Below are 23,247 nucleotides of genomic sequence, written 5' to 3'. Positions count from 1 at the left end.
AACCGAAGGTTAACTGAAGTGGAGATGCGCCAATGTCTTCATTAACACCATTTCGAAAACCTAATAAAATTAGCGGTAATGCATCGACCCAATTATTAGTTTGATAGCATTTTATGCCGCCTTTGAGTGAGCCATGAAATTAGTCTATGATGCCGTTAGATGCCGAATGGATGGATTGTCTAAGATTTTTGTCAATTCGTTAAACAATGATGATTCGAATTGACCTCGACCTTGGTCTGTAGTGACTCGTAACGTTGTACTAAATCTTGCTACCCAATTGCTATAAAATGCATGAGCGTCTGCTTGTTTGGTTACGTCTGCAAGAGAACAAACTTTTGTCCATCGTGTGTATGGATCTATCATCGCCAAGCAATAACGAAAACCTTTGCACACGGGTAGAGATCTGATTAAATCGATGTTGATATGCTCGAATCTTGCTTCGGGGTATATAAACTCTGCGTTCTGCTGTCAAGCTAGTTCTGCATAATCAGATGCGTCAATTCGTGACATAGCATCTGGGACACGATTTAGATTTCCTGGCAAATATCTTATGTCCGACAAAAAATGGCCAATATAGTTTAGCTGACGTGGTTGTCTGGTTGACGCCTTTTCTAAGCTCTGTTCGAGAACTGACGTCCGTCTAACATATGCTTGTAGTGTTTAACGGCTCTGTAAGTAATTAGTAACTCCCTGTCATAGGTGCTATACTTTGGTTGGGTGGCATTTAAACGTTTGGAATAGAATCCCAGTGGTTACCAGTTATTATTTATTAGCTGCTGTAAAACTGCACCTGTTGCTATGTGGGATGCTTCAACTGCTAATGCCGGTGGTGCTTTAGATATCAGGAAAGTCAACAGTTCACTTTCAACTAGTTGTTCCTTGCATTTTTCAAAAGCTTTTCGCGACTCATTCAACCAGGCAATTTTGGTCGTGTCTTTCTCTTTATTGGCATTTAGCATTTTTGAAAGTACAGCCTGTTGCTCGGCGACATGAGGTAGACATCTTCACTATACCCAAGAAGCCTTTGAGGTCGCATTTTCTATCTGGCAATTTATATTCGCCTTGACGCGTTCATGTGGTGGTTTAACACAGTCTTTGCTAACCGTAAAACTCAGAAATTTTAGTTACGGTTTTCCAAATACACATTTCGATAGCTGTATGATTATGCCATTCTCTTGTAGTTTGGCGAAAACTATTCTTAGGTGCGAACGATGTTCGTCCGCGTCTCCAAGATATCAATATGCCATCCAGATATGCCCAGACAAACTCAAACTCTCTCAAAATCTGATCCATGAAGCGCTGAGAGCTTTGACTCGCGTTTCTGAGACCAAAAATCATTAACACAAATTCGAACATGCCAAATGGAGTCGTTATGGCAGTCTTTGGTATATTAGAGTTTTCAACTGGAATTTGATGTTACGCTTTGCGTAAATCAATTATAGAGAATATCTCGCATCCGCCGAGGGTGTGAGTTTTTCTCACTTTTGACAATTAGTTCCTCATATTGTTTGACAAAAGTGAGATAAATCGTTCGAAAATAGTAAGTGAGAAAGTTATATTAACGAGCCGCTGCTCTAGGTTCATTCATCAATCCGTAGAGGAACTTTACGATCAGTGAATATTTTCGTGCAGTAAACTTTCGTCATGAAAAATTTTAATCAAAATTGGTTGTCACGCAATCAAAGAGTGTTGCTTTGTAATTTTTTTCTTCGCACAGTAACAGTCTTTTGTTGTGTCTATCTATTAGCTCTATATAATAATGTGTCGGTATTTAAATCTGCTATTGCTTTGATTTCTGCAATATACTGGGCAACCACTAATGTCTTGGATTCCTACATGGATTCCTACATTTCTTTATGCTTGACAATATTATCCAATATTAATTATTTTAAGACAAGTTATTATTTAGTGAAATTTTTTTTTATTGTTTTCCCTGTAAATATTTCTTATACGATGATTAATCGTTCACATAAATTTTATCTTCAGATATGCAAAAGTTTTAAAAATCTATATATTGAACATAGTTTTTCGGGACTATTTCTTAAATATAAGTTAAATTGAAAACTAAGTTCTAGTTATTATCATTATTATATCAATAGGTTATTTTGCTGGAAGAATCTTGGTCAGAACTTTTTATGCTGAACGCAATACAGTGGTGCATTCCCTTGGAACCAAAACTGTGTACATTATTTTCAGTCAGTGAGCATTGCAGTAATGGTGATAATATAAATGAATGTGGAATGACTAAAGAAGAGGTACATTATTTGAAACAAACATTAAATTCTGAAACCATTTGAAATGTTATGAAATAAATTTAAAAAATAAAACAGAATTTGTATAATGTTCATTATACGATACTAACAAGAATTAGAATTAGTAAAATTTTAAATTCGTCAGGCTAAAGGACATTTTTAGTGTTCATATAAAGTCAAAAATAAAAAATGTTTCAAAATTATAAACACGACTTTATCTTTTTGTTTCTAAAAATTGCATTACCCTTTATTCTTATTTCATGTTAATTTGGCCAATCACAAAACTTAATATGTCCCAGAAATATATTGTGAGATGCAGAAACACCCCACAGTGACGTATATCTTAAAATGCAATCTCAACCAAATCCATTTTTAATTTAGATTAATCTTAGAAGAAAGATGAAAATGTCTGCCATACGTAGTCGTACATATAAGCACAAACTTTAGTTAAGTGTTCTTTTAAATAGTTAACCATTTATTCGCAACAACTGTAATGCTAAACACGTTGCTAAATCGGCCATAATAATCGCAACATGTAACGAGCGTTCTAAAATAAGCAGCGTCCATGGCGAATATGTATTTCTATATTGTATCACATTTTTGTCATCTAGAAAATGTATAATAATCAATAAGAGAGAATATCGAACAATGAACAATTATATTCTAAAAAAATATTTCAATTCGGATCGCAAAATATTTTGCTATTGCGCCACTGTTTTCTTTCTGTAACTAAGTTCATTACATGTATGCATTTGTGCCATGCAAATTGCAGTTACATGTTATTATTCGTACCGACATCTAATTTTACTAAGATACGAGTTGCATTAGTGAGATGTCGTGCGTAAAAAGTATTTATGGTCGTCTTTTTTTTTTTTTTGTTAGCGCGTGAGCGCAAATTATAGTGATACTGGAAAATTTTCCCTTAATACGGATTGTTCACTAGTGTGATTCGCTGAACTGATTTTGATAGTATCTTGTTAACCACAAAACTGCATCCGAATGCACGACTATTTGCATGGCAGCTGTAGTAGACACAAAAGTTAAAAATATATTATGAAATTAATTTATAAAACAAAATATGATATATTTGATTTATTTTATTTACTACAAATATTATTATTTTTATTTCTGTTATAATCAGGTCATATATTTATTCACATAATTTATTCTTATTTTATTTTTTATCGTGATTAAGATCATAAATATAATATTTCAAGGTTAACAAAAGACTATTTTAAGAAGTAGCTAGCGTTGCATATGCTAGCGCTAATGTACGATAACAACAACAGCAACTAAATAAAGCACTCGGGGTTGATGGAATACCAAATCTGACACTAAAAATTACCATAGAAATCAATGTCGAAAGTGTTTGACACATGCATAAAGAAAACAGAATTTCCCTAGATATGTTAGATATAATACAAAGGTTGGTGCTTATATTGAAAAACAATTACGTTCAAGATGCATCGGGCCACCACCCGTTAATGTATGATTGATACGACCGGTAAACTACTGAATGAAATAATCAGCCAATGACTCGTCTTGAACAGTAACGCTTTGTCAGACCGACAATTCGGTTTTCGTGAGGCACACTCCACAATAGAAGTCGTAGAAGCCATCATAACGATAGCAAAAGATACCATTGAAGCAGACCGCTGGCTGGAAGGATATAAGGAATACTGTGTCATCATTACATCGGACGTCAAAAATAAATTTATCTCGGCAGTGTTCCAGACTACACTACCAGAACTCGACAGAAAAAACGCCCTGAAGTATCTAATAGAAATTATTGTCGACTTTTTTAAAGACATGGTGCTTTTATACTACACAAACAGAGGCAAGTAGTAATGTATACCAAGTAGCAATAGGAATCAGTATTGGGTTTAATATTATGGAACGTTATGTATGACGGATTGCTGAGAATTGAGCTCTCAGAAAAAGCAGAAATCATTAGTTTCGCCAATGACATCGCGATGAAGGACCTTGTTGCTGTAAAGTATGTGATAACAGCGTTTGCATTATCGCGTATACTGACCAATATAGGCATAATACAGAATAATCAGAATAATACAGTAGAAGCAGTTATTGACAAATATAGTTAAGTCTATTGCTATGTTTGCGGCTCCCATATGGGCAGATGTAATGAATAAACAGACATACAGGTTTGGAATAGACGCAGCCTACAAGAGGTGTGCGCTCAGAGTTGTTTCCGCTTTCCGCACAGTGTGTACTAATGCGACAATGGATGCATAAATTGAAAATGAAAAACATGCAGCTAAAAGAACTGGGCTCACGAACTACAGCGACCTCAAAGAAGAAGCATTGATTAAGTGAAAACAGAGTTGGGATACTTCCACGAAAGGAAGAGGGACACATGAGATCATACCGAAAACAAATTGTTCGACCAAAAGAAGGCAGCAGAGAGAGCTAGATCTGCAGAACTAGGTGATAGCCATCGCTGAATCACAAATCTCCAAAGTACTGCTTAAATGTGGTTCTGAAAGGATGTATGGTAAGAAAATGTACGGCGTTAGGGTGGAGATTAGTAAGTAGACGCAACGTATGCCAAAGAGTAAGTTCTGGTTGCAAAGCGGTCTCGGTCTCATAAAGTTCACATAAGGAACCAGAAATGGTTAAAAAATCATGTGCCATACTTAATTTCGTCCACACAATGGCTTTCGAATTCGCCAGATCCAAATCCGATGGACTATTTCATTTGGACCATTTTGGAGAGTAAAGTGAGGACTAAAAGAAAGCCATTGTTCAGTAATGGGCCAAAATACCGGAAGATCACATTTGTAAGCCATAGTCAAGGCTAAATATGTAAGCTATGTAAAGTAAAAATATTTACGCATATTTGCTATACTATATGATATGTGAGGTGGGAATTCTAAATAAAAAAACAATGATGTGTTTTACCAATAGAAGCGCAGTCTAACGTGACGTGACAAATGACTTTGTTAATGATTTTGTTATTCAAGGCCGGATGATGTGATCTTCTCTTCAATCATGTTTGTATCTATCTAATACCTGATATGACACAAAAAATGGTTATTTCAGCACATAAAACTTACATTGTTATACTAAATTATGTAATTTTAGCTGTCAAACAAAAATTCTAAACTGAAATCAAAAAGCAAAAGTATCGATTCACACGATTAATTATTGTAATTTGTTTGTCAGATTTATTGTTTGTCCACACTTTTTATCTACTTTTATAAAATATTTACTTTGTATGAAAATTGCATTTATTCCTTAAAACTATACATAATAGCATAATGTTATACGGCGTTTACATTGGCCGAAAATGGCTCATTTTGGTCAAAAATCGAAAATGAGTATCGAATGGGTCATTAGGCCTTTTCGGTGGCTCGCAAGTACGGCAAAAAATGCATGTTGGCCTATGTTGGCCACGCGAGTCATTGGCATCACTGTTGCAATCTGTCAAATGTTTTGTTTTGACAAACAGCAAATCTTGTATACGTGCATATAAATCAAATATATTTTTATAAAAATATTATAAAATTAAAATGAACAAGAAATTAAAAGGAATGGTAAGAATATTGGAAATTTAAAAATAAAACACTAAGATAAGTAAATTTTTGTAGGTACTGTCGATGTTGGGAGAAGAAAGCAACGTTTTACTTGAGTGTATTTCTATAAAAAAATTTTTTACGCATGTAAACTACAAATTAAATGAAATAAAATAAATGTTACTTGGTAATAACTAACATAATAAAAAATTCAATGTGCTTAATACTTACGATTTCTCCATTCTTATTATTTCTTCGTTACTTTTCAAGATTTTTCAAATTTTTGAATTCTGTTTGAATTTTTATTTCCTCAATTTTTGACATTTGATTGCACTATTCGTTGGAATTTTCAATGAAGGTTCACAATAGTTCGCTTATTGCGTTGGTAACATTTTTTTTTTTACTGGCCGATGTGGTTGGCCAGCATAACTATGCTGGCCGATGTAGAGAAAATATTGTTGTTGTTTTGCGTACATTGCGGCCAGTATAGGCCTGCATAGGCCAACAACTTGCTGTTTTTTGCCGTACTCGCGAGCCACCGAATACGCCTATTCTTGCATATAAAATTTCAAGCACAAAAATGAGCAATTTTCTCACATTCTGTATGAATGACGTTCGAATGCATTCCACATACGTTCCAAATGCAAAGGAATCCATTGAACATACCCTAAATGAAAATGACAGTTTGAAAAAGCTGTTTTTAACATATTTACAAAAAAAGGTAAACAAATGTTTGGTGGTTGCATTTTCTTGAAAACGATGCACCTCTTTTTAGAACTTTTACTTCCCAAAAAGTAATTAATCGAAGTTAAAAATATGTTTTAAGTTTCTAATGTAAGGTTTGAAGGCATATTTAACCTTCATGCAACATTTTTTTGGCACATGCCAAAAATCAAATCAACATGCAAGTTGAAAAATCAGCTGTTGAAATGAGAACAAATGAAATAGAACGAATGTAAACACTTTCATATGGCTCATTCAAAATGAGCCATTTTCGGCCAATGTAAACGCCGTATTATACTGCACAATACTGTACTACGGTGAACTGTCTATGTTAAAATCAACTTGATTTTGAAGAAATTATGATTCTGTTTTATTTTCAGTTGTCAGAATGTTCATACAAATCTTTTTAATTTAAATTTGCTTTGCTTTCAAAATCAAGAATAATTTGAAATGATAACTATAATTACAATCAAAAGACTAGTGTGAATCCAGTATTAGAATTAACGCTAATGAAATACTCATATTTGATATTTGAATTAAATAGTTAATGAGTTAAAAACAAATTGTTAAATTTTCTTCTTATAGGAAATTGCTTAATGTATTTTTAACTCACTTAACAAATTTTTTTTTTTATGGCAAAATTCTTCTTTCTGCGGCACTTAGCCAATATTACGAAATAACTCGAGATTTTCGGAATAATTTCAACTCCCCATTATGCACAAAAATTTAAACAATTCTTACGGTATTCATAAACTATTGTTAAAAACCATTTAAAGTATGCAATTGAATTAAATACAATACAATACGCCCTTACAAGCATTTAAGAGTAAAATAAAAATTATTTCTGAACATTTGTCATATTTTATATTAGAAACATATATTTAAATAAACCACAGTGCTTTAATTGTATAAATGTTTTTTTTTTTTTCGTTTTAGACTGCAACAAATATTCGATCGTTATATAATATATTTTGTAAATATAAAGCTGTACTCGTGGATCCTGCAGAGTTCGCCTGCCTAAAAGCTATTGTTCTTTTTCGTCCAGAAACAAGAGGTTTGAAGGACCCTAACCAAATAGAAAATTTACAGGATCAAGCCCATGTAAAAATTGATTTTATATTTGAAAACATTCAATTTATACTTTCTTTATAGGTTATGCTGTCCCAACACACAAAAGCAAACTTTTCTGCGCAAATAGCGCGGTTCGGTCGATTGTTACTTATGCTTCCTCTGTTAAGAATGTTAAGTTCTCAGAAAATTGAACGTTTATTTTTTCAGCGAACTATTGGAAACACACCTATGGAGAAAGTTTTATGCGATATGTATAAAAATTGAGTAGTATTACATAATTGTCAATATAATTTTATCCATACTTTGATTAAAAAAACAACCAATAAAAAAAAAAATAAACTTAATTTCGAATTTACTACAAATTAACTTAAAACATATGTAGAATAAGATACAAATATTTTTAGAACACCATCAACTCATAATAATTCATAGATATTTATAGATACCATATTTTAATTAATTTTAATTTCTCTTTAGACATTAACCATGATTTGTTTTTGTTGCATATGCATATGTTTTAGCACGGACTCATATAGGTATGTACGTGTGCGACAAAAATAAAACACAGCTATTAACAGAAAATATTTGTATATGTATAATATATATATAATTTCAATAGTTCGAAATACATACTGTGAAATATTTTTGATTATAAAAACAGCTGGTTAAAATATAGAAGTTATGAAATCCAAAAATGTACATGGGTAAATACAACTCACAAAATACTTGGGCACTCTCGAATCACTATGCTAGAGAAAAAAAAATACAATTGATCACCGGAAAAAACTGTACAACGCGTGAACCAACTATATTTCACGACGTTACTCTTTTTGGGTTTTTAATACCTTTTATGGTAGGTCCGTAAAGTAAAAAACACCATCAAAAGTGCATATTAATCAAAACATTCTAAGGATGTACTTTAATTGCGTTAAAAAATCTGAAGATGAATTGATCAATTACCACATATATTATTAAAATATATGATACAATTCGTCACAAAATATAGTGCTTTAAGTTAATGCTAGTTGATTAGTTCACTGTAATTAGTCAGCTCAGTCGTTCTAACTTAAAGACTGAATTAGATGACATAAGCTTAGCGAAGATTGAAACCGTTAATGACACAACGCAGAAACACTATTAATTATGATGGAGTACACACAACGCATAACAACATAAATACAAAAAGAGCACAAGAATAATCCGATCATCAAAAAGCTCGCACTAAAAGAAATGCAAAGTAATACGACATTTACACTGGCCGAAAATGGCTCATTTTGGTCAAAAAACGAAAATGAGAAGCGAATAAAAAATTTCAAGCGCAAATGCGATCCATTTCATCGAATGTTTCAAATACAAAGGAATACATTGAACATACCCTAAATAAAAGCTCTTCGTGGCATTTTGACAGTTTGAGAAAACTGTTTTTGAGATATTTACAAAAAAAGGTAAACAAATGTTTGGTGGTTGCATTTTCTTGAAAACGATGCACCTCTTCTTAGAACTTCTACTTCCCAAAAAGTAATTAATCGAAGTTAAAAATATGTTTTAAGTTTATATTTTAAGGTTTGAAGGCATATTTATTCTTCATGCAAGATCAACAGACAAGTTGAAAAATCAGCTGTTTGAAATGAGAGCAAACGAATTACAACGAATGTAAACACTTTCAAATGGCTTACTCAAAATGAGCTATTTTTGGCCAGTGTAAACGCCATATAAGTCCTCAATTTTCGTTTTAGCTGATAAATATTAGCTGCAAATTTTTTATGTGTACTTAGGAGCAAATAATCGAATGCATTGTTTTTGTAGAGTAGAACGGATCAGCTAATTGGTTACGGTTCAATTAGTTCATTCTTAAATAATTGTTGTAAAATAAAGTACTGAAATTATAACGCATAAGAAAATTAATGTGTATAGTCAGAGTATTATTAAAGTAAACAGTTGTTTTAATAACACGTATTTACATATAGTGACGAACATATTTTTGGCACAGCTAGCAAATTGAACTATAGCATTGTTTGTACCGATTTTTAATTACAAATTTTTTTACCTAAAATACTTAATCTGCAATTAAATTCATTTTAGTTCATTATATTATCACTTAAATTAAATTTTTAAAATTAATAAACCAAAAAATATTAAATTAGGCTGAACAAAACTATTAGCACATTTGAAAAAATCAAAAAATAATTAAAAAAAATATTTACGTTGACAATTAATATTTAGTGGGAAAGCTCTTCTGTTTAATAACAGATACTATTCGCTTTGACTTCGAAGAAACCAATATTTGTATGGTTTTGGGTCCAATATTTTGCCACTCTTCAGCAGTGTCACCCTTATTTCTGCCTTTGTGCTTATAATAAACTTTTTTGAACGTCCATCCAATTCTTCCCCCAAATGTTCAAAGGGGTTGAGATCTGGAGATTGAGGGGGATGTGTTTTGCATGATATGTAAGTCACATACGCACAAAATAAGCCGTACCTTACGACCAAAAAAGAACCAGAGGCCTGTTTTTGAATTCCCGCGCTTATCCAATCGGTAAATTTTTTTATTTTCACGCTGGCAACACTATTATACACATTCTGTCAAAGTTTACCGCACATCGTTCGATTAGTTTTTGTTTTGCGTCTATACAAAAAGTCGAAATATTTTCGTTTGCCGATTTTTACCTTATGACCTCTATGGTATCAAAACGCGTTCCTCGCAATGGCAATTTGAATCGGGGGAAGAGGAAAAAGTCACACGGGGCCATATCTGGAAAGTACGGTGCTTGGTTAATGATAAGAATTCAAAAATTAAAAATCTTTTCTTTCTTTTTTTTTTTTGATCACAAGGTATGTTTCAGATCATTGTCATATTGAATGCTAAACGTGGCTAGTAAACTTAAGATATCGGCCCTTTCTTTGACATTTCTCTTAATGATGACTATATATTTTTTGTTCATCAAAAAATGAACAATGAATTCCAATTCGCCGACACCTGTAGCGGACATACACCTTCATATCATCGCAATGTTTCACAGACATAGCAGGATTATTTTTTTTGCAATTCGGTGTTTAATTTTCTTCAAACCTCAATTTTGTTCATCCTAGAAGGGTGCATTGCTCCAAAAGCCAATTGGCTTTCTTAAGTACTCCTTTGCTGATGGTGGACCTGCAAAATAAACGCTTTTCGTCTAGTAACACGCCAACTATAATTAGGATCATAAGGTATCATTTTGGCCATTATGCTATAAATTTCTTTACGAACTTTCGCTTAACTTTAGCTGCGATATGGGTTAAAGATAATTTTAGGTTGGCCTTCACCTTTCCTATTAATTTGTAGTTTTACAATCGCTCAAAGTTTTAGGTTGGTCTATCTGCTTTGCATTTTGCAATGATGTTGCCATCTTAGAACGCTGCACAATGCTCCAATTGATGTAGTGGCTTCTATCCATCATTTCCCTAATAACGGCATAACATTTGCCTTGATGGTACTGATATAGAATTATTTTCCGCCAAGTTTCGGTGGTTTCTTTATGTTCACTGCTCATTTTGTGGAAAATGGATTAAGTTTGTTCAAAATAAATAAGGCATTATGCCGTTTATAGGTATAAACTAAACCACCATGTCATTTATAATGTAGAAATAACAAGTCTTTTCCAGAAAAAAGACGACAGATGGATGAAATTATGTCAAAACAGTTAATTATAATGCAAATGTGCCAATAATTTTGTTCAGCCTAATTTAGTACTTTTTTAGTTTTTTAATTTTAAAAAATTAAATATAAGAGATAATATGATTAAATAAAAAATTTTTTGAAGATTTTGAATAGAAATGAGACAACAACAAAAATTTAATAAATTTTTAAAATTTGGCTGATTATACAATATTGTTTCAAGTATTGCTAAGTACTCATCATCATTGGTCCTAGGAAATATTCAAATTTTTTAATTAGTTTATAGTTCGTGTATTATTTGTTTGGACTGCAGGTACCAGGCTTAGAACTCATGCCTGTCAAATTAGAAGCGATGACTAATGTTTTTCCAAGCAACCAAGGCTGCATAAACTTTCAAACTTTGATTCAATCTGCTTCCTCGGAGAGGTATGCAGATCTGAGGTCAATTATTGCTTAGTCGAGTTAAAAAAGAGTATAAATACTTTAGTGCACTAGCTCAAAATAGCTTCAACATAATAATAAATGTAAATTGGACTAAACTCAACGACTTTAAAGCAGCTATCTGAGAGTATGTATATATTCCTGCCTAATATATCATCTACATTCAAACAAGCTATAGCTTCCCTAATGGCGATCACTTCCGCCTGAAAGACTTTACCATGATCTGGAAGCCTGACGTAGGAAGAATTGTTCAATTCTTTTGAGAAAACTCCACTGCCTACACCACTACTTGAAGGCACCATCTGACATCCATACCTGTCTAGGTGGAAATTTGACGTTAAATTTTCTGTCAAAGTTGAGAGTGGGAGAGGTGTAGTCGACGTTTTTAGGAGTAAAATTGATAAGATTAAGAATGCAGACATGTCCATAGTCACTGGCTCTTCATTGTAGCTTTTAGCCTAAGAGCAGATGAGACTGCCATTTGTTTACTGATAAAGCCCATTGCCAGTAACTGAAGCAACACATCTAGTGCAATGGATGGTGTAGTGCATAGCGCAACGCTTATACAGAGTTCAGCTCTACGCTGGACCCTGTTAAGTACCGAATAATACGAAGATTTATCAAGAGCTGTCCATCATACCGTAATACCATATAGCAATATGGGCCTAATAACAGCTATATAGAGCCATTGAGTGATGTGCGGTTAAAGATCCCACTTCTTACCAATAGCTTTTTGGCATAGTAGGATCGCAATATTAGCTTTCCTATCACGTTCTGAGATGTTTTTCTTCAATACGAGTTTCCTACCGAAAACTATACCTAGAAACTTAACTTCCTCCTTCACATGTAACACAGAACCTCGTAGAGAGGGTAGAAAAAGATTTGGGATCGCATGCTTTATGGTGAAAGCTACGATTTCAGTTTTTTTGGGATTTACCCCAATACCACATTTTTGTGTCCATTTTTTTAGGATATTAAGACCGTTTTACAGAATATCCCTAAGAGTGGTAGTACATTTTCCGGTGACTGTTATCGCAATATCATTAGCATATGCAATAGTTTCGCAGCCCTCATCCTTCAGTTTTATTAACAGTTCATTTACCACTATATTGAAGAAGAGAGGGGAGAGAACTCCCCCTTGGGGGGTACCTCTATTCACTCTTCTACGTGTTGTTGAAGAGCCCATCGTTGCTTCAATGAGTCTGCTGGTTAGCAACTGATTTATAAAGCTAATAAGCGCATCATCAACACCCAGATGCGAGATCGCGCTTACTATTGCACTTGAGAGTATATTGTTGAAAGCCCCTTTAATATCTATGAAAGCAACCAGACAAAATTTTTAAGTTAAATGGATTTTTCTATTCTATATGTGAGTGAGTGGAGAGTTGTCTCCTTAGATTTTCCCTTAGTGTAGGCGTGCAGGGAGAGGGACCATTGATTGGGGTTTACAGCACGCTTTACTTCTGTATATATGATTCTTTCAAGAGCCTACAACATGAAAAATGAGAGGCTTATTGGACGGAGTTCATTGGGGTTATGGTGTGAGATTTTTTCTGCTTTGGATATAAAAACTACTCTAACCTCCCTCCTTTTAATCGGAACATAGTTAAAAATGAAACAATGTCTAAAAATTGCCAAAAGCTGGTTGTGTATTAGCTCCCAAGAATTTTGTAGCTCAATTGGATGGATATCATTCGGTCCTGGTGATTTATAGGGTCTGAATATAGGTTTACTTTAATAGAGTTAACGGGTGAGAGATTAAGGCACTCTGTGGATGCAATTACCAAAGTAGAAAATCCTGGAAAGTGAGTATCTAGTAGTAATTCTAATGATTCACTACTACTGTAGCACCATATCCAATCAGATTTTTTGAGTAACTCAGGGACGGATGGATTTTTCGATTAGATTTGACGCAGCCTAGAGGTTTCGGAATTGCTGTTTATTTCCTGAAAGATCTTGTATTCTAGCCAGTCACTCTCACAATTGTTTAATTTTGCCCCATTAAAAAGTCTCCTACACTCCTTTCGCAAAAGACCTAAGTCTTTATTCCACCACGGTGGGTTGCAGTCGCTACTAGGACGAGTAGGTGGACAGGCATAATTAAAAACTTCATTGAGCACTGACGCCAGATCCTGGATTTGATTGTCTAGATCAACAGTGTTCTCTGGGAGATCGGAGGAAATGCTCGATAACAGCTCACTTAACCACTCTTATATGTCGTTCAGTTTGTATTTTTAATATTTTTTATGTTACATACAGTAGAAAAAGATCTGCTCAACCCAGTACGTAAACTATGAGGTCACCTTTCAGGAATAAGACTTAGTTAACACAAGTAGAAAGTACACGTTCTTCCGGAAAACTATTGTGGCTTGATACATCCTTATACTCCTCCAAATTAAATATTTATAAGATTTATATCATAACATAAAGGCTGGCGCTATACTCCAAATGAGTTTAAGTGATAAAGCGCATATCATAGATATTGAACCCAATTAGCTATTCAAAAATTCATTCAAGTGAAACTGAAGTAAACTTGAAAAAAAACTGATTGGTGTTATAAATATACACATAACATTTTCTCGACATGGAATGTCGAGGAATTGTAAGACAACACAAGGTGAACTGTCATTACTACCTTTGGTAACTACACAATGGAATTAGACTTAAGTTTACGATGCCAAATGCTTAAACCATTTTGATTTGTTAGTGGATCTGAGAAACAAACAACTTCTAAACATTACGTCGAAACTTAACACACAAGGTAACCTTTCGGCTACTCCACCCTCAACCAATTTCACAGTAACACAAATGACATAATCGATCTTCTCAAGAAATTTGTTATCATATGACCTGTTTTGAGAAAGTCATTTTCCGACTCTCAAAAGTATATGGTTTCACACCAAATTGAAACAGTAGACAACATTGTTAACGATCGTCCTAGAAGGATAACTGGAGAAAAAGTTGCTGTTGCTAAGGCTGAAATAAATTTCCTACTAGACCAGGGTGTTTACCACCTGTCAAAAAGTCCAGTATAACGCATGTTTTTGCTGTAAAATTGCATGACAAAACAATATTTTGAGCACTTAATTTGGCAATAGCATATAATTGGATTCCAATAGCAGAGGGTGATAATCAAAAGACAGCCGTGTGCATACCTTTTGGACTGATTAAATTTCAGTACATGCCTTTCGGATAAAAAAGACAACGCAGGCATTCCACCATTTCATGGACTAAATTTTTCGGGTTCTTGATTTCGTATATTGCTATATTGATGACATTCTCATCAACTTGTGTAGAGAAACATGAACGCCATTTTCATGTAGTATGTACCAATTTGAGTTAACATAAACTCAGTATAAATGCCAACAAATATCAAATTGGGATAAATCAGAAACTCTATTTCTAGACCACACTGTCAACAAAAATGGCATTAAATCTCCACAGGATCGCATAGATACAACAATGAATTATGAACACCATGACACAACCAGTCAGTTAGTATGTTTTTTAATGGTCCTAAACTACTGTCGGCATTGCATCCCACACTTATCGCAACATCAAGCATAAATTAGTGATCTGGTACAAAACATAAAAAAGAAAGACAAACGAAAAATCTCTAGGACATTCGAAAGTCTGAAGTGTTTAACAACTCTTCAGTTGCAAATACTGCACTACTTGCGAATCCTACACCTGATGATGAATTTGAACTAATTCGTGATGCATCTGATGTTGCTATTGGCGCTGCTGTTAACAATATGACTAGAATAGTTGGGTGTCACTCGAATTTTTTTTGAGAAAAATATCAGCGGCAGAAAAAAATTACAGGGCTCACTATAAGGAAATATAAGCAATCTACAGCGTTTTTTTCTTTTGTTTTTTTCAAACACCTTCTAGACACTCGAGTATTCGTTATTACAACAGACTACAAACCGCTGATATATCTTTCAAGCGAAAACCAGAAAAGGTATCGCGACGACAAATTCGCAATCTTACATCTGTCTGGAAATCACAATGTTGTGACAGATGCGTTCTCTTATATTTCAGCTGTATCGTCAATTTATGAATCGTTGCTACGGAACAACAAACTAAAACAAATTAAAGACACTGTTTCAAGAAGAGCCACCGTTAGAGTTACAATTAATTGCGTTAGAGTTACAATTAATTAAACGACAATTTATCCTTATACTGCGATGATCCTACACGAATAATTCGATTATATGTGCCAGTATATTTGTGTTATAAAGTTCTTCCTTCAATTTACACCTCAGTATAGCATAGCACATCTCAGTGACAGAAGTTTTTGCTCTACAATTTTTAAGTAAATATTTAATTGATCGTAGCTTTGTTAATTAAGTAATTACTGCTACGGTGGGCTATGAGCCACTCAAGGGAATATTCTTCAACATGACTTGTGCTCATGGAACGACAGAAAAAACTAGATTTATTATTTCGTGATACACGCGCTTCAAGTGTGATGGACGTACTTTCGTTCCACGGTCTAAACCTCAACTCAGACCACTATCTAGTCACAGCCAATGTACGAATGTGGCTGAGTACTGCCAACTGCATACGTTCCCGTACACAGAAAAGACTTGACATCGGTAAACTGCGGTCACGCGAGACAGCCGAAGTCTTCGCCGCCCTCTCGTCCCGATAACACCGGCAAAGGGGACATATTTCTCATTCTTTACACACAACAGCGGAAGAAGTTCTTCGTTTCCAACATCCCCCGCCACGAAACCAATGGTACAACAAGCGATGTTGTCAAAGTACTGCTGCGAAGAACGCGACCTGCAGTCATCAGCTACTCGAATCGTGCGTAAATAATACCGTGAGATGACGAAGGTGAAGAGGCTCCAATTCAGATGGAAAAAACGAGATCATGAAAGGCTTGTCATATTTAAAAAAAAGCGGTCCGATGATTTGTGCCCTCGCGGGATCAGCTTAATAACTGTCGCGTACAAGGTCCTTTAAAATATACTGTGTGAAAGTTTCAAACTTTGAAACTACATGCCGACTTACTAAATGCCGCAACGTCAGAGCTCGGTATACTTGAAAAGTTAACACGAGTCTGCAGAATTACGTTGAGCAATAACTGTAGCTTCGTCATGGCAGGATTGTGTCTCTTCGCAGTTTTTGATCATGTGATCTTTTCAATTTCATTTTAGAAGTAATCATACACAAGGGAAGTATTCATTGTAATGAAATGGTGTCCAGATTTCTTACGTCGACAACAGTGACATCATTGGGCGTAGCAACCGAGATGTAACAACAGCCATGCTATCGAAAAGGAATCTACAAAAATTAGCTGAGCAGCGAATGAGGTCAAAACGAATTATATGTTGGCTACTGGTAAAAAAGTGTGTTGCTCAGATGCCGTGCTAGTGGCTGACGACTGTACTTTAAAATCTGTCACGGACGTCATCTACATTGACACCGCCGTTACGAACAACATCTATGTCAGTCTGTAGACCAAACGAAGAAACACCATTATCTATAGGTGCTACTATGGATCCAAGTGGCAATTGGGATGTAATGGTTTCCCTCGCAAAGAAGTATGGACGTTATCACAGAATTATGACGCAGCACTGAAAGTTTTTGAGAGAAAAGTTCTTAGTCAATTTTCTAGTTCCCTACGAGTTGGGACGACCATCGCATTCGAATGAGTCACTAATTGAACGGGCTTTATCACGATACTGATTTAATTCAGCAAATTAACATCCAGCGGCTTCGCTGTCTTGGTCATGTTCTGAAAATAGAGAATATATGAAGGTACTTCAGCAAAAAAGATATTTGAAGCGGTAGTTGAACGTAAGTGTAGAGGCAAGGCATACTGTGCTTCCGGTGGAGTGATCAAGTTAACAAAACTTAATGTACGAGACTGGAGAAGGTGCGCACGCAGCATAGGCGCCTATAGACATATGATACCTCAGGTTAAAACCAGCTAACGGGTTGTTATAGCCAAATAAATAACTAATAAATTACAATATTAGAATAATTTGATTATTAAAAAATTTTGAAATTGGTGCGTTATGTAATAAAAAGTGCATGAAAAAGCAAATACAATCAATTTCTCACTCGCAAAATTGTATGTTTATTTAATTTACAAAAATTAGACTGGAATAATATAAGTAATTTCACGAAGGCAGTAAAAGCGCGCACACCTTGCCAGTATCCAAGTAAGAAGAAGGAAGAAAAAGCAAAAACGAAGCCAAAAATTATTGTTTGCCAGATGTTGAAATGCCACTGTCAAAATCACTACAACAGTGATGCCATACTGCCTGCTTGTTGTGCCAAATCTCAAACATCCTGCCCGGCTGGACGGGTACGTTCAGAATGCTCCACAAACCTGCATATCTTCTGGATAGATCGCATGCATTCGCCAGTAGAATGCTTTGATTGTGACTACTTGTACCAACCCATCCTCGCGTAGGTGAAGTTTGATCACCCTGCCAAGCCGCCAATGTGTTGCTGGTAGATTCTCATGCCGAATAACCACGACATCGCCTATGTTGATGTGATAACCATTCTGATGCCATTTGGAACGTGGTTGCAAAGTTGAAAGATGTTCATCGTGCCATTGTCGCCAAAAATGCTGCTGCATTGTCGCCAGTATGACAATTTGTTGCTAGGTACCTTGCCAATAGGTTCATCTGGTACTACCAGTAGAGATCTTCCGATTAGGAAATCTGCAGGTGATAGAGCCATCTTATCGTCACAAGTGTCATGCAATGGTATGAGCGGACGTGAGCTCAAGGAAGCCTCGACGTGCACAAGTAGAGTATGTAGCTGATCATAGTAAATTGAATGAGTGCCAACAATGCGTGATAAGTATTTCTTTGCTGACTTAACGGCAGTTTCCCATAGACCGCCTTGATGTGGTGCGCCAGGTGGTAGAAAATGCCATTTTGTGCCTCGATTGGTCAATTGCTGTTGAGAATATTCATTATGCCAAACCTGTAAGTCAGCAGCCATTAAACAATCTGCGGCAATGAATGTAGTGCCATTGTCACTGTATAAGTGGTTACATGGACCACGCCGGTTTACGAAACAGGTGTATGCGTTTATGAATGCCTCAGAAGTGAGATCTTCAGCCAATTCGATGTGCACTGTCTTGGTCACCATGCACCCAAAGATTGCCACGTAAGCCCTCCGTACAGTTTGTACAGCCTTGGAGCCAATTCGTATGTTGAATGGACCGCAATAGTCTAAGCCAGATCTTGCAAATGGTGGAGATAAAGTGACTCGAGTCTTTGGTAATGTCGCCATACGTTGTTTTAGAACTATGTGTTTATGCCGCCTGCATATCGCACATGAGTGTATGCTTTGCTTAATCAAAATGTATGCCTGTAAAATCCAATATTTGTGTCGAACAGTATGCAGTATAAGATGTATACCGCCATGAAGTGTATCTTGATGCACCTGCCATATTAAAAGCCTAGCCAATGTGCTACCGTTAGGAAGAATGATTGGATAATGTCATGCCTCTGTCACCCTCGCATTATGTAGGCGTCCGCCTACTCGCAATATCTTGTCCGCAGTCGAGCTGATGAACGGGCTCAGTTCAATGAGCTTGCTGGATATGGATATGGACTGCGCCTTTTGCAGCTGCGTGAGTTCCGCTGCGAAATATTTTGCTTGCTCTGCCTTCATGTGGTGATTTAAAGCTATCTCCATTTCGCCTGTACAGATGTGTGTATGCGAGCGAAAACGCAATATGTATGCAATAGTGCGCAATAGCTTGCCAAGATGACAGATCTATGACGACCAATTCAACGCCAGAAGTGTACTGTGTCTGTAGTGCGGGTTGACCTATTACCTGCAATGCCTTTACCTTAAGTGGTTTTAACTCCCCTTCCATTATTGCCAGCTCTGTTAGTGCACAGTTGTTCAGCTCATTGATAGAGCAATATTTGAGTCGGAGTATAGAGTGTATGGTACGTGCTCCAAATGCAAAGCCTGCCTTGTTTCGTATAAAAGGGTAGCCGACAATTACATAGCGCAAAGTTCCAATCGGGGTATTGTTACCGAATGTAATGGTGCCACTTTAGTTTTTGATGCAATGACGTGACTAGTGATATTGCCATCGTGGTTTGTTGCCAAAAAGAGCCATCGCCCTGACACTAGCATCGCAGAAGCTATTAAGTTGTATTTCATCCCCGGGTTGTATGCCTATCCAAAGCGGTATTCGCACTGCCTCCAGTTGCGACAGCTGCCTTCGGTATATAAGCTATTCTTGCAACAGTTCAAGTGGTAATGGGTCGTCCCGTGTTAAGTTTTGCCTGCCAGAGTTTTTGTATGAAAAGCTTAGCCGTGATGATGACTGGTGCTAAAATGCCAATTGAATCATATAATTTCGCAGCGTCGCTAAGCACTTGCCTTTTAGTGAGATGCTGTGTATCATAAGAGCTGACCTGATAAAAGCGTTCATCGGGAAGTGGATCCCAATGCAAGCCAAGAACAGTGGTTTCTGCCAAATTTGGATTAAGCTGACATGGATCAGCATCGCCAAGAAGGTGTGCCATGACTTCAGTGCTATTTGATTTCCATATCCTGCAATGGAACTGTCCTTCTGTCAATACATATGAGATATTGCCATGCCAATGAAAGGTATTTAGCAGTTTTAGCTCGTAGTTCATCTGGGAGTTTATGAGAATTGTCTCTGCCAAATATGTGCAACTGGTTGTGCCATATGTCACGGTAGCCAATTGAAATGTGCGAATGGGTTGATCGGACGATTCCCGCCTAACGTCAATTTTGACTTGCCTGAATATTTTCTCCACATCAGCTGTGAATGCAATGCGATGCTGCCTGAAGCGAAGCAAAAGGTTGAGCAATAAATCCTGTATTGGAGTGCCAGCCAATTGTATATCATTTAATGAGATGCCATTCGAGGTTTTTGCGGAAGCATTGAAAACGACTCGGAATTTTGCCATAACTGCATGATGTGGAATGTAGTATACCTGAGTTGGGTCACCTAAACGATGCTGAATAGGGTGCATGTGACCAAGCTGTTCGTATTCGCGCATAAAGGCTACATATCTTTGCCTGAGCTCTGAGTTGGACGCCAATTTTCATTCCAACTGATTAAATTGCCTGAGTGCCATCTGATGTGAATTGCCAAGTTTTGGAGCATCTGGTGTAAATGGTATTTGTACTCCGTAACTGCCATCATCAAAACGTTTATGTGTGTTCATGAAAATGCATTCGGAAAGTTCAACTGCTGGTAGTTTATCGCCTTTAGCCATGTCAATGCCATAGTTTGCTCCGCCTTGTAGTTATGCTTGGTTGCTTCGGCTGGTCCGAATACAACCCAGCCTAATTGCGTATTTTTTTGCTACAGGATCATCAAGTTCGCCACGAACTATGCCATCTGCCAACAATTGGCCCCACAAGTCAGAGCCAAGCAATGCATCTATGGCACCTGTCTCGCCAAACTTCGGGTCTGCCAAAGGTAAATGTCGTAAATGCTGCCAACAGTTTTCCATGATATGAGCGACAGGGATTGCTGAGGTGATTTTGTTGATAATGAAGAATTCAACATCCAAGTCAAATGAAGCATTAACAGTCGAAAATATGCGTGAGACTGCCCAACCACCACTATATGAGCGATTGTCACTGCCAAAGCCTTGTATTTGTAATGCACTTTTCTGCTTCCGCAGAGCTAATTGATTGAAATATCGCATAGTGATTAGACTTACCTGGGACCCTGGATCGCATAGAGCTCGACACGAGTCGATATCGCCAAATCCATTTAAGATACGTACTTGTGCTGCTGCCAAGAGTATAATCCGATTGCCTGTAGTAGCGAATGTCTGCATTGGATAGTGTAGTCACTGATGCAAACGTGGTGAGACGCCAGCCTGGTTTGGTTTCACTGGTGCTTGAGGTGTAGTTTGTGCCTGCTGTTTGGACTCTTACAAAGGAGGAATTTTACTGGTGAACTTCGGCATAGTAGAGTGTGATGCTTGCCATTACATATGTGGCAATTAGTTGAGCCACATGCCTTAATGAAATGTCCAGTTTTCAAGCAATTGGAGCAAATATTCGAGCCTTTGACAATGTGAAGCGCTCCGCTGAGGGGGGGGGGGCAAGCCAATAGCCTGCTGCAGTTGCCTATTTGGTGCGCTGCGTCATTGCAAAACTGGCAGTGGCCAGGAATAGTTGCTATTAGGTTTGTCCTCATTACACGTGAGCCTGGCCTTTATGATCACCCTGAGATGTGCCACGATATTGCAGTGTAGTAGCCTTGCCATCAGATTTTGGTTTGCTTTTCAATGCTCGCCAAACATTGCCAACTAGACTGTGAGCTCGAGTCTCCAAGAATGCAAGCCAAATCTGCCAAAAGAGGTATTTATTGTGCGGCTCATGCCCCATCCCTGTTGCGTAACGGTTGGTAACTTGGCCACTATAATGGGTACCGCCAATGCATGCCATTGATCCACGGATAGGTTCATTACCGCAAGCGCTCGCAAGGACTCTCGCACTGTGTCAACCACCGAGAGCAACGCATATGTTGACTCAGCTTGTGGTGAGTTGAAGCCAATTAGCCTAGCCACGTGTATTTCAGCCAGCAGCTTCGGATTGTCATACCAAGACTTGAGTGCTGCCCATACCTCATCGTATCCGCCACTGTACATGCCTGCGACTAATGCCACTGCGTCACCAAGCTTGTGTGGTAATACCAAGCTTGTATGCCTCCGGAAACTCTTGCGAGTGCACCAACGTTTGAAATGTATCCTTAAATGCCAGTCAGTTACGCATCGTACCATCAAACTTGGGTATCGCCAACTGTTCTAATTTAATTGCCAAGCCATGAGGAGACGCAGCACCGCCTGCATTGTTAGATGCTGCATCTATATATTGTGCATCACAGCGGGCCAACTTATGCCGGAATGCAACGAATGTCTCGTTGTACAGGTCTTCGATCTCTTCGATCTCGATGCCTGACCTTGTTACATGCCAAAGCCATCCTCCACATAATCGTCTATCAATATTTTTGCAGCCACTCGTTTCAATGCTGACCACGCAGCCGTACGCTTATTTAGGGCAGCCATTTTTCTCGTCATATGACACCAACTTTGTATTACACCAAAAAAGTTTTTATTAAACAACCGAAACTCCCGGGTTTCGGCACTAACAAATGTATGAAAAAGCAAATACAATTAATTTTAAAGCAAATGCAAAAACTATTTTTGACGGATGTCAATGTCAATATTTTTTAACTGTACTGTTGAACTGCAGGAGTTATGGCGCATCTCCTGCTCAATCTCCGTTTTCAAAATTATAAATTAAAATTACAAAAAATGTTAAATTTATTTGTGCATTTTTATTAAAAAAGAATTAAGTAGCTGATTCAGTTTTTTTTGTGTAGACTTTACTTTGCCAGTATTAAACACTGTATTCTTTAAATTACAAAGTAATCTTTATATTAAGAAATTTCGTAAACGACTGTTGAAAAAAAAAATTGCAGTTTTAAATGAAAAGTTGTCCTCTCATACAATTCACTATAAATTAATCTCGATGAACACGAGAACTCATTTTATGGTACACAAAAAAAAACTATAAAACT

The 23,247-nt window shown here is 36.6% G+C and overlaps 2 protein-coding genes across 3 annotated transcripts in view; one reads left to right on the top strand and one right to left on the bottom strand.

Moving 5' to 3' along the window:
• LOC119680965 (photoreceptor-specific nuclear receptor) overlaps positions 1 to 7,843 on the top strand; it is a 32,298-nt gene extending 24,455 nt beyond the window's left edge. The window contains exons 8-10 of one of the 2 annotated variants that reach the window (XM_038094011.1): positions 2,100 to 2,255; positions 7,445 to 7,609; positions 7,661 to 7,843. In XM_038094011.1, the coding sequence (XP_037949939.1) occupies positions 2,100 to 2,255; positions 7,445 to 7,609; positions 7,661 to 7,843 (504 nt within the window). The remainder of the gene's footprint in view (positions 1 to 2,099; positions 2,256 to 7,444; positions 7,610 to 7,660) is intronic. The other variant, XM_038094012.1, reaches the window with a different exon arrangement.
• A 10,339-nt stretch (positions 7,844 to 18,182) lies between these two features.
• Positions 18,183 to 18,944, bottom strand: LOC119675170. The gene has a single exon (XM_038086358.1). The coding sequence runs from the start codon at positions 18,942 to 18,944 to the stop codon at positions 18,183 to 18,185; it is 762 nt and encodes a 253-aa protein (XP_037942286.1).
• Between the last annotated feature and the right edge of the window lie 4,303 nt (positions 18,945 to 23,247).

Source organism: Teleopsis dalmanni, chromosome 2, assembly GCF_002237135.1.
Source record: "Teleopsis dalmanni isolate 2A chromosome 2, ASM223713v2, whole genome shotgun sequence".
In the NCBI taxonomy this organism is placed as follows: Eukaryota; Metazoa; Arthropoda; class Insecta; order Diptera; family Diopsidae; genus Teleopsis; species Teleopsis dalmanni.
This window is presented reverse-complemented; position numbering and strand designations above follow the sequence as displayed.

Bases quoted from the DNA above. Each gene is read 5' to 3' on its own strand.
- LOC119675170 (XM_038086358.1), bottom strand. From the start codon at position 18,944: ATGGCGACATTACCAAAGACTCGAGTCACTTTATCTCCACCATTTGCA.